The sequence below is a fragment of the Cibotium barometz genome, chromosome 33, assembly GCF_041138505.1.
Source record: "Cibotium barometz isolate CiBa-2024 chromosome 33, ASM4113850v1, whole genome shotgun sequence".
Lineage (NCBI taxonomy): Eukaryota > Viridiplantae > Streptophyta > Polypodiopsida > Cyatheales > Cibotiaceae > Cibotium > Cibotium barometz.
The window spans coordinates 31,749,368-31,766,701 of record NC_141078.1 but is presented as its reverse complement, the minus strand read 5'-3'; the positions used below and the strand labels follow the sequence as shown (position 1 = coordinate 31,766,701).

Sequence of the window (17,334 nt, the reverse complement as noted above, 5' to 3'; positions counted from 1 at the left end):
GTATAAGCTCATAAGTGGTAATAGGTAGGAAAATCTTTTCCATGTGCAAAGTCTCCTACAATATAAAAAAATCCAATAGATAGGAAAATTTTGATATCTTATTTCTTCATATATTTGCTCTAGTTACACACTTTTGTGGAGTTGTTGATTATGCCTTGTGTATGCGTGGGAGATAGTGTTGGACTTAATCTCTATTAAATGACTTGATTAACATGGAGTGTTAATTAATTTTATTAGCTTGGAGTGTTAATCAAATCATGGACTTAATCTCTATTAATTGATTTGATTAACATGGATTGTTCCAACAATTCAAGCCTATAGTTGCCAAGCATACATCCACAATGTTTATCTCAATTCTAAAGATGTCTTCATTATGCCATCAATATGTTGTAGAAACATATTTTCCAAGTTGTACAAGTCTTAAGGATGTTTACACATCTTGGGAATTAGCCTGTATCATGAAAAAAACCAAAAAATAAGACCAATGAAATGTAAAGGAGCGACAACTAGCAAATGGGCACCCTCAAGTCACTTACTCTGTACCAAGGACCTAGTGAGATATAAATTATGACTCATATATAAGTCAAATTTCTCATTTTTGTAAAACATTGTCCATTCATGCAATAGAGTTTAGTGTTCTCTTTATCTTTCCCTTGAAATCCTATGTGAGTGTATGTGGACATGTCCTTGGTCAAGGTCTGTGGAGACAATGCCGCCCTCCTTAAATCTTGTGTATCTCTTCTCCCTTCCTCTTATCTATTATTTCTTCTTGTGGGTCAAATAGTTTTAATTTTTCACATTAAAGGTTTCAATGACAACATAAGACTTATTCTCATTGAATAAAACATCTACGACAATAAAAGGAGTTACCGTGACGTGACAGAGTGGCACCACTTGATGAACAGGATTTCTACACAAGAAGGTGAAGATTTTGAGCTTGGAAATTTGGTAAGTCTTTGGAAAAGAGTGTGCATGTGTGAGGGGGAGAGTAATATATGAGTTTATGTATATAACACTATGTATAAACAAAATGTGTGTGTGTGTGTGTGTGCTTGTGTGCGTGCATATTTGGGGGGGTCAAAGAGAGAGAGAGAGAGAGAGAGAGAGAGAACCACCCATATAAAGCACAACACATAGTATAGAGGGTATTGGATCCTCACATACCATGAGAAGAATCCATAGCCTTAGTATTGAGGCTACATTAAGATTTATGAGCTGCATTGGAAAAACTACTGGGAATAAAGAGACTACTTGTAGGTTAATATGTTTAGGGCCAAAAACAAGATGTATTTGAATGCAGCAAGTCAAAGTAGCTTGAGAAACATCCTTGCCTTTAAGCTAAAAAAATGAATAAAACATGTCTTGGGGTCTCATAATTACAACCCTTTACATGGTACCATTTGGTGTGTGTGTTTTCAAAAAACAAGGATGCAACCTAGAATAACCATCTTGAAGCTAGCGATAGATCGGATGAAAGGGAAAATGTGGAGAAATAAATTGAACTTGGGTTATACAATCAGGAGAGAGAATATATTTTCTTAATTTTACAAAGATAAGGTGATCATACCTTATTATTAAAGCACGGGTTTTGAGGGAGAACACTAACATGCATCCATCTAGCACATCAAATATGTTAGAACATGCATGTCATGAGTGGGAGCTGTAGGTTAAATGCATGCAATTCTCTTGATCACAAAGAACAAGACTCAACATTTAAAATATGAGAGCTTTAATAAATAAATGAGGTTTAAAATTGTTACTAAATAAAAAGTTAAAACTTTGGGTAAAATTTAGTGAAAAAGGAGACACTAGTGCTAGATCACACATATTGGATTAAAATAATTGAAAAGTTTTACTTTAGACCATTGGAATGCAACAGTTACCAACAAGCATTGATATAAATGTTGTGTTATAGCTCTTATTAAGCATAGATATGTACATTATATTGAAGCTTATTTTTATTAGCACTTGCACATTTGATACTTTTTCAAATTTCATCCTCAAAGCATTGATATAAGTGATACAAAAAGGCTTGCTTGATGTAGCAAATGTACACCAAAGAGCCTTGGATAGAAGAGCCCGGATTTTAGTGACACAAATAAAAACTTCCCATAGTGTCTCTTGGGAAGTTTTCCCTCAAGAAAATGCTATCGACATAAGCAGTGCATCTTTCTCGTGTTGCTAAAAGTGTCATGTAGGGAAGCATCGTTGATTTTTTAAAATGTGTTTTAGTTAGAAACATTTAGAAGATTATAAGTTTTTTTTGCCATTTGTCACTTCTCCACTATAATAGTGTTAATGTAGCTTTCATTTTTTGTTGTGAAGTTTTCTTGAAAGTGAGGCCCTCATGATAATTCCACTTGATGTAAACATAAATTATAATACTCTTAACTTATGCCCTTGAAGAAGGACTAATTAACATCACTTGATGGTGGTCTATTTCCAACTTGCTACTATATCAATAAGTGGGTCTCGAAAGAGATTACCTATTTAGGCTATTTCTAATTCCTCATTAATTTTGGGGACTTTTTGCATGCCAATGACAAATTTCTTGATGAATATCTATATTAGATTTAAATGATAAGATTAAGTTTGTTGAGTTGTGTTATTCATTTATTTCTAATTGGCTACCTAGTATATTGTAGTTAGTATGCTTATGTAATATATTAGTAGCTTCTTAGTTCTATTTCATTTGTTTTTGATTGACGACTTAAGAGAACATATTCGATGAAGAATACTTTGATAATATGTTATAGGCATGAAAGTGATCCAGTGCACGAATAAAATGTACAACAATGACAATTTGAAGGAATTTTTAGTGGGACATTGTGCGCTCTCAACTTTGTGTGTACAAATTATTCTTTAGCTCAATTTTAATGAAAAGGCATCTCACATGGTGACATTCATAATGTGTCCTTGACATTTTTACACTCTTACATTATCAAATACATATAGTAGAGTGAAGTGGTGAGTACAAATTTAAGATCCGTAATGGATGTAAATTTTGGATTAGTGCTAGTATCTACACTCTTCTAACTAACATAATATGGAAATGTAGAAAACTTTAAAATCTACATGATAGAGTGATTTTTAAACCATATGATAATTCATAAAGCTGGAAAAAGAAAAGCAAGTACATGATCGTTTATGTGTGAAAGAAAATTCCAGTTCATATCAAGGACATCTGCAATTCATGATATCCTTAGATATTATTCCATTGAGAAATTAATGATATCCATGAAATTCATAAAATGTTTTTTAGTGTTTGTAAAAGGTACAAGTAGAATGGAGACTAGACATCAATTCAAGCTAAAAAATAAGCATTTTACTTTGTAGCAATTCATAGTAGCACGGCCTAATTGGGTGCATTCACTTGATGCTAGACAAAATTGCAAGATTTCTACGAGGCTCTTATGATCTAGTTAGACACGAATGTAAGCTTGCTGGGGCTGAGCAAGCGTTTACCCGCGCTCCTTGAGGTACATTTCACATGGGGTCTTTTGTGGGCTTGACGAAAATCTGACTACCCCTAAAAAGTGATTACATTTTAGATTTTGCCATGTGCACATAATCCAAAAGACCCCTTTGAATCTATCCTTATGGCTTGCTTTGAGAGAAGATAGGTTAACTTTAACCTAAAGCCCATTCAAATTTGAAAAAAATCCTTGGAAAAGAGCCTCCTCAAACGTTTCAAGTTTTAGTTATACTCTAGTGAAAGTAGGAAGAAAATATATTTTCCAAATTATAATTTCGTCTTTCAACATACCAACTTATTGTTAGAGCATGAAGAAAATGCTTCTTCAAAACCATAATTTTTTTCTTCACCCTCTCTATTTATAGTGAAAAAAGGGGTTCTTTTGGTAGTCTTGAAAACTTTTTTTTTTAACATGTGTTTGGGAAAAAAAAAACTTTTAAAAAAGTGAAACCTGTAGGTAAGAACTACGCAACATAAATTATGTTTTCACACGTGTAAAGTTGCGATTCCAACAATCATTTCTTCAACTCCAAAGGGGAGCTTTAAAGCATAGACGGCCTACACACACACACACACACACACACACACACAATATATATATATAACTACACGTACTAGAATTACAGTGCTGCTAGCTTGCCTTTAGACATCAAAATTATACAAGTTCTTGTAAAACAGGCTACAAAATCAATCAACGCCTTCATACATTATCTCATATTTAATAAAAAGGGCTATCATCACCTACCTATGGGCTGCTGGAAATCGATGAAGAGTTGCCTGATGGTAGCCTTGGTACACGAGGGCTCAAGCAACATCAGATTTCTTGAAGCAGAAAGGCGTTATAAGCCATGCACTGCGAGCCGCCACAGAGAAAGACATTCAAGATCATCCCGACAATATCTACTTCGAACACGCAGACCTTCGGTGCTATTACCGGAAAATCCGTCTTAAAAACGGATTTATCGACAAAGCTCGAGGATTAGTGTGGCCTGGACTCGATGCAGTGGAGAAGCTGGCAGGTAAATTCGACAAAGTTTTGAAAATTTTATTACGTATATATATATATATATATGGACCATTTGATTTCATAAAGCTTTTGATGCTTTTGCACATTTCATCTAAGCCTTTCGCTCCACTCGCTAACCTTGCAGTGCCCTATGATCCTTATATTCACCTCTCTACTAGCAAGGAGGATCGTGTGGTGGCCCTCCTTTTTGCTTGCTTAGCAGATAATGATCATGAAGCTAAAGAGATCATTGAAGAAGCTGAGGAACTAGGTGAAGAAATAATATGGGAGAACAATGCTAATGTGTTTTGTGGAGGGAGTGCTGTTCACTTGTGTGCTTGGGAAGGTATGTGAACAAAACTTAAGCTTGCATGTTGAGGTGTAGGTTTTTGGCCAACCTTTTTCATAAGTACTAATTATTACACATGGACACATGAACCCACAAAAAGAGAAGAACTATAACATCCATTTAATCCAAGCTATGCTTATAATAAAAGTGCTAAATAAGGTTTTTATAAAGTAAACACTTGCAAGTTGGGTGGGTGGCTGGGTGTGTGTGTGTGTGTACACGCATGCAAAAACTTCTGCAAAATTCTCTCTCTCTCTCTCTCTCTCTCTCTCTCTCTCTCTCTCTCTCTCTCTCTCTCTCTCTCTCTCTCTCTCACACACACACACACACACACACACAAAAAATAAAAAATGATTATGGTGTAAAATAGCATTGAAAATTGAAAGCTAGCAAACCCTTTCTTTCTCTTGCCAAAAAACAACAATAAGTCTCTCTCTCTCTCTCCTGTGTTGTGTATGTGTGTGTTCACGTACATCTACGTGTGCATGTACATGCATACACACATGGGTGACATACAAGTATGAGTGTGATCATCTATGTAAATGCTCTGATCTGCAGTTGTTTGCATGAACGAGTGTATGTGCATGCATATTTGTGTAGAAGCATGCATACATATGTGGGCATGTGTATTCATGCATGCGTGTACTCATGTGTGTGCATGTATGCACCTATACATATGTATGTGTGTGGGCATGCACGTATATACATGTGTATATGAATGGGCACACCCAAGCCTATGCGCATGCAAGTATATGTGTTAGACCATGCTCAATATATTATTTTAAGTGGGAGTTTGTGTCCATTTAGTCTAAGCACATGTATTCTTCTGTGTTGGGCCTCTACACACACACACACACACACACACACACATAGAGAGAGAGAGAGAGAGAGAGAGAGAGAGAGAAACTAGGGATTTCACCCAGGCTTATGTAAGACATCATGTGAATTCAATGCATGAAGGGCTTTTACTATTTTTTGGATTAAAAAAACTACATATGTAAGGGGATTTTCATTAAATAGGTTTGATCTAACAAGAGGTAGTTTGAATAGCTCTCATTTTCTAAATAAAATACCTCTTGAATGCATATGATATATAAGATTTTTTTGTATTGAGCCCTCCGTGTGAAGAGAGAGAGAGAGAGAGAGAGAGAGAGAGAGAGAGAGAGAGAGAGAGAGAGAGAGAGAGAGAGAGAGAGAGAGAGAGAGAGAGAGAGAGAGAGGGAGGAGAGGAGAGGGAGAGAATGTATCGAAGTAATTAGTCTCAAATTATAAAATTACTAATTTATCAAATTAAAGACCAAAATTTTAGATCTAAGAATCAACTTAAGAAATTACAAAGCTCAAAATTTATTCCTTCAATTAAATAACTCGATGTATTCTATATTTTTCTAAAAAATTGATTATATATTGAATTATTTAATCTTATAAGTTCTCCATGTTCTAGAGTCCGTACATTTGGATGTGCATTTTTAGAAGAAATTAATTAGGTTTCCTACAAAATCAAAATACTAAAATTAGCATATTTACACACAAAGATTCACATGCCACACATCCACACACGCACATGCACATACATACGATGCACATAAAACACCCCACATTATAGCTTCTCCTAAAATACATAAATAATGCAAATAGTTTTTTGTAAACTTTATTTATATTCTCTCCTCATTGATCTAGCCAATTGGCATGGATCCTATTAAAAGAATGTAAGGTCTAGAATCTAGGATAAAGTTTTAAGATACCTACTGGACCTTGGGTTCACCTTTAAAATAAAGTCTTCTACTCCCAATGTCTTCAGAGAGAGAGAGGTTTATTAACCTTCCAAATGATAGAGAAGAAATAGCTCTGCACTTAGCATTGGCTAGCGAGAAAGTTCCTGTTTAACTTTCACACTTGTTGACCTCTGCAGGAGCCGACATAGAGGCAATTGACTTGCAAGGCCAAAATGCTCCACATAGAGCTTGCAAGCTTCCTATAGAGAATTGTAATGTAAGAATACTCGAACATTGCATTAATATAGAAACTCCTGAAGGTAAAAATTAATGGTCACAATACACTTGCACCCAAGACTTTGAAGGACAAACGGCCCTCCATCTTGCAGCTTTGCTAGGTAATTTGGATGCAATATCTGTTCTCCTAAATTCCAAACACAATGCAAAGACCAACAAGCTTATTCAGGTTAGCCAACTACCCAATGCCCCTAAAGTCTCTATGATTTTAAAAATAAGTTATTTTTAGTACATTTTAGGATTTTTTCCTTTTGCATTTATGCTAGGTAGGCTCAACGGTGGTGACACTGTGGTGAGCATGTGCATGTGTGTGTGTGTGTGTGTGTGTGTGTGTGTGTGTGTGTGTGTGTGTGTGTGTGTGTGTGTGTGTGCATGTGCGTGTGCGTGTGCGTGTGCGTGTGCATGTGCATGCATGCGTGTGTGTGTGTGTGTGTGTGTGTGTGTGTGTGAGAGAGAGAGAGAGAGAGAGAGAGAGAGAGGGAGGAATGCCAAATTTTTTAACTTTAATTTACCCAAGATATAAATTTTGAAATCAAAAGAGGTTTAAAATAAATCTCATAAATAATTATTTATATAGAGATTTGGAGCATATACATGGAATTTGAAATCTAAAGAGGTTTGAAATAAATATGACAAATAATTCTATGTATAAAGATTTGGAGCATGTACATGGAATTTGGGTCAACTTGTTGACTATGGTTGGATCCATGCGCTTATTGAAAATCTCAAAAATCCTAATAGATTCAAGTTTTAAGATTTTATATTTTGTTTACTAAGTAGTGTATCAAAATTAATTTAGGTGAGAGATTATAATGAAAAGACCACACTTCATTCGGTTGCTACCTCCAAGGCACGTGAACAAGACACCAAAAAGATAGCAAAGAAAATATTGGTATAAGCTAGAGATGAAAAACATCAACATCTGCTCCTATGGCGTGTTGGAGAGAACATAGGAATTGCTAATGAATGTGATCGGAAAAACAATAATATCATACTTGCCAATTATCTTCGAAGTCAAAGACAAAAAGCCATAGGTAGAGAGAGAGAAAGAGTGTTATTTTCAGTACTCTATAAAATAATCATTGAGATGATCATTAGAGGTTTTATTTTTCTTGAAATAAATCTTGAGAGAGAGAGAGAGAGAGCTTTTCATTGAGGCAAAGAAATTTAATTGAGACTAGACTTTTAATTTTCATCTCCCTAGTAGGGATTCATTTTAAACCCCTAGAATATGCTATTATGGTGAATATTTTGCTCTACTTTTCAGATGACCTTCTACATTTATCACCTAAATTGAAGAATTATGACATGACAGTAGAGTTGATAAACAGAGGTGCAATTGTTCCACAAAAGCTAAAGAAAAATGATAAAGGTTAGTGAAATATTTGCATTGATTTTTTCTTATTTCCACATTCTCAAATATTTAAAACATCCCTTTCTTTACTTTATCTTCATAGTTCTAAGTAAGCTTCTTGAGGAGCATCGAGGAAGGATGACAGATCAACCCATTTCAGGAGATTTGTTAAGTAAGGTTTTAAGAAAATATTGAATTCTTCAAAAGAAGCACCTTTAACGTTTTTTCTTAATTCCTAAGGAAGACTTATCTAAAAATTGAAGGGGTTCAACTTCGTGTTGTAAGTCTATTCCACGTGAATAATAAAAGGGTGAACGGCCAAGGAATGGGGTAAAGGGAGTCCTATTAAATTGACCTTAAAAGGGTTAGGAATGGGATCGGGATAAATCCTATTTACCTGACCTTAAAATTTGAAAGTTTCAATTATAAATATAGCAATTAGGGAGAAGATGATAAGAAGCATTATTAGATAATGTTAGTATACACTCAATGCTCGCCTCTTAGCATGTATGTATAATGCACATATGTTAGGTCCTCATTACGAGGAGTAGCCATGGTGCATATGTCTTTAGTGGGAACCCCAGCTTAGACGTCGATGGGGTCATTATTGTGACCGTTGATGATGGTAGGAGATGGTCAGGGGTACGAGCGTTAGCCGAGGCCTGGGGCATCGCCCCAATTGGGGGTCCTAGGAGCGCTAGCAACCCCCCTGGAAGGGGTTCAGGGGTGGGAGCCCCCGAGGCGACTGTATCAGGAATTTTCCCTAGAATATTCCCTCGAATACCAGGTCCATCATTAGTGGGTGGTGGAGCGCATTCTTGATACGCAGGCGGTGATCGTGTTTACGTAGTGTAATCAATACTATATATGGATATGATTTCCCATGAGCTAAGGCATCCAATGCGTGTGAGTATCCACCCCCTGCTACACTTCGTACATCCTCCATCAAAATTTTGTCTAGATCGCCATCTAAGCTCTACTTGAGAGCACACGGTGGACAGCACCATCACTTGTACCTCTTTGGTATAATGAGAATTTTAAATTCTCTCCATTGTGTGTTTATTGCATTTTCTATTTTATATTAAAGATCAATCTAAATAGTACTATTTGAATAGATGACCAGTGCACTCATTCAAATGTTATACATCCAAGTTGGATTGAATGAACATTCCTTGACTAGAGAACTTACCATATTCAACTCCCATCATAGTACTTAAAATGGTCTCAAAAATACATCTTCCCTTGAAAAAGATACATTGAAGAGGAGAAACCAATTCTACATTGTACTACTAAAAATGTACCCAAAAATATATTTTCCCTTGAGAAACATATATTGAAGAGGATAAACCACTCTACATTCATCACAAAAATTATCCTATAATGAGAAAGGGAAGAACAACCAATTTTTTAAAGAATTACTAATGCTGTCCTCTTTCAAAACAAATGGCCATGAGAGAAAAAGTATTATGAATAAATTTGATAACCAATGGATTAATAAGCATCTAAAATTCTTAAAAACTTCAAAACATCAACCATCTAAACTAAAATACTTATCTCTTACCAATGAGAGAGTTAAAATTTAAGCTTTATCTCCGCAAAATACCTTTCTATTGAGAACACCTCAGGAGAGGAAATTAAAGGGTAATTACATAGCATGTGAGGAGTCAAACATCGTGCTCATGGGTTGAAAGAATGCTTTCAAGATGACCACTCAAGTTCTAGCAAAAAGAATATGGTTTGAAATCAAAGTACCATGAGAATAAACCACTTGAGTTTTAAAATCTCTATGCCTTTTTCCTTGGTTAGTTTTAAAAAAAATATACTAGCAGTAGAGGTTTCTTTGAGTTACTAGATCCTAGTAGAGGTACTCTTAATTTCTCCCTAATATCTTAGTGAGGCAGAGCAGTTCTTGAAAAGGATAAAGAACTTGCGTGATCACATGACGGCTATTAGGATCACTATGACAATTGAGGATCTTTCATGTAGGTGGTGTATGTGGATCCTACCACAGAAATACGATGGTCTAGTAACTTCTTCTCAAGTGAGAATTCCAATCCTTACAGTTGATGATTTATCTACAATTCTTCTTGAGGAGGAGATGCATTAGAAGATGCATGATGGTGGAGATTGAACATTCTCTACCAGCATGAAGAAAGGGAAGGGTAAAGATTTTGGTATGTTGTCTCTTCAGACAAGAAAAATAAGAATAAGGTGAAGTGTTTCTCTACTACAAAAATCCTGGGCATTATTACAATGAGCGTAGAAAGAGGCAAGCAGATGAGAAGAATGGCACCTTGAAGCTAACCATCAAGAAGGATTCTAGCAACACCACTGAAGATGATTTAGAGCTCTTTGTTGACAATTGAAGAAATCTATGAAAAAGTAGACTTCTCAAGTGCATTTAATGATTCATGGATAATGGACGATAGTGGAGCATCTTGAGATATGACTAGTTAAAAGGATTGATATACATCTCTACAGCCAGTAGGAGATGCCATCACAATAACGGTCGGGAATAATGTTGAATGCGCAACCAAGGACACAGGTAAAATCTCCTTTGTTTCTAGTAATTGTGTTACTAAGAAGATTTTGGATGTTTTCTATGTACTAGACATTAAAAGGAACCTAATCTACGGCCATCACAGGTTGTGACCTAAGGGTACACTTTGATTGGACTGGTGGTGCGGTAATCATGGGTGCCAATGACAAAGTTGTTGGGAGAGGAACGAGGTGTAGCCTTTACAAGATTTTATCTTTTGCTGCCCATGATTATCTACATCACTAGTAAGCTTTGGGATTGTTAAAGAAGCTATGATACCATATTGAGAAATAAGGGGTGAGGAGGACGAGAATTCAAGAGATAGTTGGGCAACACTTTGGATCCCTTCCATTATCTACAAAATTAGGGCCACATACTTACAATAATGTTTCACCACACATTCTCTATTCTTAGCTTTTTTTGTTTTCTTGCACATTATACAAGAAGTCCTACTTTTTTACATTTGTTCTGTTCGCACACATTTAACCCAAAAATATGTCCACACACTTTTGCTCATTACCTTTGGCCTTTACTTTTCCATAGTTCTTTATGTCTAACCTTTGTCCACATTTTTTATCCATTTGATTTTGATATTTCAACACTCCCCCTCAAGTTCATCATGTCCATTTCACGCACTCCAAGTTTGTCTTTTCCAAGAGATTTAGTGAAGATATCTGCAACCTATTCTTCTGTCTTCACATATGTCAACTTAACATGTCCATCCAATACTTTCTCTCTAATGAAGTGATAATGGACCTCAATGTGTTTTGTCCTTGCATGATAAATTGGCTTGCTGGATAACTATGTACTACTCATGTTGTCACAATGTATGACAACCTCTTTATCATGCTGATGTCCCAAATCATTAAGTAGCTTTTTCAACCATACCACTTCACATGCAGCTAAAGCTATACTTCTATATTCTCTCTTTGCACTAGATACAGAAACTGTGGGTTGCATCTTGCTACTCCAACTCACTATGCAACACTTCTAATGCTAAACACATATCCACTAGTAGTCTTTTGTAAGTACTGCTTGTCCCAATTGGCATCTATGCAACCATACACCATAGTTACTCTAACTTTGACTACCCCTATCCCACTAATCGATTGGTTTATCTAGTATACATCCTTGCTCATCTTTTCTTGAGGATCCAAAGTTTAGATCCTAATCAACTTAGCTAATTAAAATCATTTTAGAATTAGATCTCATATATCTATTGTTAGAATTAGACCACTTTTGCATACTTTATCTTTCTAGAACCGGTCATCTAGTAGACCTTCTAAACTAGTCATCTAATGGACTTTATGTCTCCAAGAGCTAGCCATCTAATCTCTCTAGAAATTGATGGACTTTCTCTCATTAAAAACTAATCATCTAAGGAATTTTCTCTCTATAGAAACTAGTCATCTACCAAACTTTCTCTCTCCAAAAGCTAGTCATCTAATCTCTGTAGAACTGATTATTTATTGGACTTTATCTCTATGAAAAGTAGTCATTGAATATATATTCTCTCTCTAAAAACTAGTTATTTAATGGAATCTATCTCTCTAAAATTCACCTTAAGCTTAAAATAGACCTCTAATTTTTGAAAAGTTCTAAAAATATGGTAATCTAGATTAAAATTAGTGTTATGATCCAAAACTAGTATTTTTAGGTCCAAAATTATCTCTTGACTCTAAATTTAGCCTTTCAATATCTACATTTAGCCTTAGGTTAAATAAAACACGTCCAAAATAAATTATTTTTGGTAATTCTAAGCTCTAGTACTTGCTAAAGTATTATTTCCTAAATTCAATCTATTCACTCACTTAAATAGCTAATTTTTAAAGCCAAATAGCAATAAATCACATTTTTGACACTTAGGCCAAAAGTCAAATTTCATTAATAATTAAGAGAGGGTCATAATTTATATCCTAAGATCAAATTACTCTCATATGATGAAAATCTTTATGATCAAATATGAATAAAAAATAGTAAAATTGTACCAAAATCTAATTATTTATGACAAAAGGCATGTGCACTAACCTTGGGGAAGGAAGGTGTTTTCAGTGATAATGGAGCAGAATAGGGCTTTAGAAGCAAGAAACTTATTCTTGGGATCCTCCTTGTCCTCGTACTAGCCAAAATTGACCCAAAATGGCTCCATTCACAAGTATTTACCTTGATGTAAGTACTAGTCATACTTTGTGAGGTACTGTTAGTACTTCGGCACAACATTGAGGTGTCCTCAAGATTAAGGATGAGATACCTCACTTGGGAAAGTCCCCAAATACATAGAATGACTACCAATACTTATAGAAGAGGTTTGGGGATGAGGAAGATATGGCTTACACACTTGGGAAGTACCTTGGACTTGGGAGATGTGTGATTTACATGAAAGAGACCTCCAAGCATGCCAAAAAAAAATGTCTAATTCAAGCACCCCCCCTCTCTCATTTATATACCAAAATCTTGAGCTAAATTGAGCTTTCAACTATGCATGGCTACGAGGATTCCAAAAATAGAAAAAGCAAATACTCAAAATAGAACTTTTCTCCATGTTAAGGGGTTGGGACTCACTTAAATTAGTTTCCAGAATAACTCAAGTAAATAGGGAAAAATTGAATGCTTTGGAATTTTCTCGGCCCCCAGTCTTCCCCCAACTAAATCAATTAGCCTTTAAATAACTTTGCACCTTTATCAAGCCTTTGAACATTAATTATTCACCTTTGGTCCATAAACCATACATTTTACCTATTCTTATCAAAAACAATTTTGGGCCCAGAACCATACACTTGCACCTTAATTCAACCAATTTATTTTCAAGGGTATTCATATGGGACTGCCAATATTTCTCACAAGAATAACTTTGCTATGTCGAAGGCAATGAAGGTCTTCCTTTTGCAGGAATCAAATGTGCAACCTTCGTTAATCTATCAACCACCACAAATATCGACTCATATCCGCTGCTGGAACTTGTTGGTAGCCCCATGATAAATTCCATGATTATGCACTCCCATTTCATAGCGGAATATCTAAGGGGTGTTACTTTCCACGTGTCTTTACTCTTTCTGTTTTGATCCTTTGTTGGCGGCAGAAAAGGCACTGTTGAAGATAGTTGAGTACATCTCTCCTGAGGCCAGGCTAGAAGAAACGCCTCTTGACTATTGTAAAAGTTTTCACATATCCTAGGTGTCCCACATTCGGGCTATCATGAGCCTCAACCAAAATCTTCCTCTTGAATCCACCTTCCTTTGGTACACACGTGGTTGTTGAAATACAAGCATCCTTCTTCCAATATAGATCCCTAGACCGTACTAACTTCTTAATTGCTCTTTTATTTCTTTAACAATAAAGCAATAATAGGACTTAAGAACTTGTTAGGCCTAATCTTCTCTTTCATCTCTGTAGAGAGTAAATTTTGAATTAAGGTAATAGTGAGCAGAGATATTTTTTAACTAAGGGTATTGGTGGTAGAATTATCTTTTCTTGATCTATATTTTATTTCAAAATCAAACTCTTTCAAGGTCTACATCCACCTCCTCTGTCGCATGTCGAGATCATTCTATGTGAACATCCATTTCAAGCTTTTATGGATGCTTTTCTAGAGTAAATCTCTATCCAAGAAGATAATGTCTCTCATAACCTTAATGCATGATAGACTGCTAAGAGTTCTAGATCATGAACTACATAATTGTGTTTGCGAGGTTTGAGCTTCCGAGATTCATATGCTATCGGTCTTCATTCTTGCATAAGGATTCCACCAATCGTCGTCATGAATCCAATTGCGGACCAGTGATTGATTACATCGAAGTGCTTACCAAACTCAAGAAATTTCATTTATTGGGTTGGTCACTAAGGCAGTCTTCAGCTTATTAACAGAACTTTGGCACATTGGTAAATGGCATAGAAGAGTTGTTAATGGTGAGACAATTTTGGCATACCTTTGGATAAATATCTGCTGTTAGCAAGGAAACCCCTGACTTCTTACGATCTTTGGTTCGTGCCAATGGATTACTTCTTGAACTTTAGTAGGGTCAGCTCTAGGATTCCATCCTTTGTAACAATGAATCCAATATAATCGGTGATGCGATTGGTGAAGACGTGCATTTACTCTTTTTAGGAAAGATTCTATGCTTCCCTAGGATCTCCAAGGCCCTAAAGACATGTCTTTCATGGTCAGCACAATTCTTGGAGTAAACTAGGATGTCATGAAAAATGTAAGATCCATGTCCCCACTGCGCAACGGATTCGTGGTGCTAGCAGCGGAAGTAGCATTTCTTGCGCAGGGCAGAGTCCCACACTCGGGGCCTCGTCCACGGATATCCGGATAAGAGACTAATCCGTCGGTGGGTGGTTGCAAGATCAGGGTGCCCAGTTTTGTCCACTCAGGCACCCTGTAAACAGTAAAAAAACAGGCATTTGTTTACCTTTAGTGGCTAATCTCTCCTAGTAAATGAAGGAATTTCGTTTCAAGTTCTTTTGTTGGAACATCATATTCAAAGTTGGAAATATAGTTGCATAATTTGATTAAGCATTAGATAGTCAAAAGTCCTCATTTTCTTAGGTACAAAGTCAATGTATACACCCTGTCCCAAATTTGAACTGATTCCATAAAATGCTAATATCTTTAACATATAAACTCATATGAGATTCCCACTTTGTACCTTAGATCTTCACATAATATGGAGCTTAACTTGATTTTTTGAGAAAATTTTAAGATATTTGTCTATTTTCTTTAAATATTTCAAGGTCTTTAAAGTGTTATAATATACGCCACTTTTTGTACCCACAATAGCTACCACTTAAAATCCTCAGTCTTGTAGATCAAAAGAGTGGGTAGATACTAAGACATTAGTAGAATGTGGTGGTGAGTAAAAATTGCAGATCCAATGGTTGGATTTTTAATGATCTCTTTTTCAAAATTCTTCCAGACTATCAGAAGGCCTGCAAATATTACTAATCTAATTAGTAAAATTACATTTTTGATGTGAATCATATAAAACCTATAGAGACTAGTGTGCTTGTAATGGTGCATCTATGGAAAAATAAATTGGATCACTCTAAGTATGGAAAGATCATTTTTTAATCATTTCATCATATTTTTGATTAATTTTGATTAATTAGACTAATTTATATTAATTTAAGTTATATTGGGTTAATTTAAGGGCAAGCGTATTTTCTATTCTTTGTATGATCTCATTTTAAGTACCTTGCCCCCCAAAACTTGCTCTCCAAGTATTGTCCCAGTCCAGCATAAACTGGATAAATTTGGACACCCTGATCTTGCAACAACCCCGGTTTTTCCAAAACCAAACCCGGAAAAACTTCCTTTATCCGGAAAGCACGGGCGATTCCATGAGGATAACTTTTTACTCTAACGTAGTCAAGACCATTACTGATCAAACTGATCCGACTGCACCTCTAAAGGTACTCGGTCAGATCAAGGAAGAAACTTACACTTGGATCATTGGGATCAACACTTTTTTCGCCATCAAGAGGCACATCCGTTGATTCCTATCCATAGAACAATTACTATACGGGATTTACTTCATCTATCATAATAACAGAATTTGAGTCTCGATTTACGGATCCATCAGTCCAGCCTAACTCCATCCATTCCTATGGGTTAGCCAATCTCCCAACCACTGTAGTGATGGGATCCAATTAGGAATTTGGTTAGGTTTTGTCCCGAGTACAAGGGAAAACAGTTCCTAGGCCCCCTAGCCGGAAGTTCATGCAAACATAAAACTAGTCACACCACTTACACATCTAATATGAAATTACCTTTTTCTCAGCATCAACTAACTTTAAAACAATCCTTTAATGAAACCATTATGTTACTGATGACAATCCTAAAAATCTCTGGTTGAATCCATATTTCCAGCAGTCATTCATTCATCAGTGTACTTATGGCATCATTGGCAACCAGAACGCTCACCACCTGTTCACTCAGGAGCCTTTTCAATAGTTCCTAGCTCATAGCACCCGACAATATTTTCACATATAAAAATAAAGATGGAATCCTCGTTGAAGATGAGCAAGATCAATCACAACAGATCCATATAAGAGAGCCATGGACACCCGTTGAGGACCACCAAGGTCAGTCAACCAGATCCATGCCCGATTTCAGAAAACAACTCTTACTCCTTGTTCCAATATCTTCCACGACGCACACGTGGGTATCTTCGACGACCCAGAGCCCGAGCACCGTATGGTCCGCACCCTCTAGGATCCTTCACAGGTGATCTAGCGCTTCACTCATAGGCTGCTTCCTTGGTCCCTCATCCACCGTACCGGAAGCTCACCATTTAAATCGAACTGAGGCTGGTCAAGACCTCGGTCGACCTTGCTACGCGAGACGTCCTCCATTGACTCTCCGTCAACAGCTGCAACTTTATCAGTTAGGTCTTCATGACCTTAATCCACAAGATGGTCAAAATGCTTTCCTAGCATTCTTGACATAAAACAGTCATTTACAAACAGTCACAAAATACAGTTTCTATATCGAACTCTCATCTTTCCACATTATCCCTCCTCAGTCCATATTACATATTCCACATTCCATTCAATGTGTACTCATTCTCATCCATTTACCCATATCGACGACACATTAT

At 36.2% G+C, this 17,334-nt stretch overlaps 1 protein-coding gene across 1 annotated transcript in view; it reads left to right on the top strand.

Moving 5' to 3' along the window:
- LOC147619489 (uncharacterized) overlaps positions 1–10,159 on the top strand; it is a 65,587-nt gene extending 55,428 nt beyond the window's left edge. The window contains exons 2-6 of the mRNA XM_086773449.1: positions 4,263–4,494; positions 4,627–4,827; positions 6,743–6,822; positions 6,935–7,011; positions 8,110–10,159. Coding sequence (XP_086629575.1) covers positions 4,263–4,494; positions 4,627–4,827; positions 6,743–6,822; positions 6,935–6,943 — 522 coding nt within the window. The 3' untranslated portion in view covers positions 6,944–7,011; positions 8,110–10,159. The remainder of the gene's footprint in view (positions 1–4,262; positions 4,495–4,626; positions 4,828–6,742; positions 6,823–6,934; positions 7,012–8,109) is intronic.
- The last annotated feature ends 7,175 nt before the right edge of the window (positions 10,160–17,334 follow it).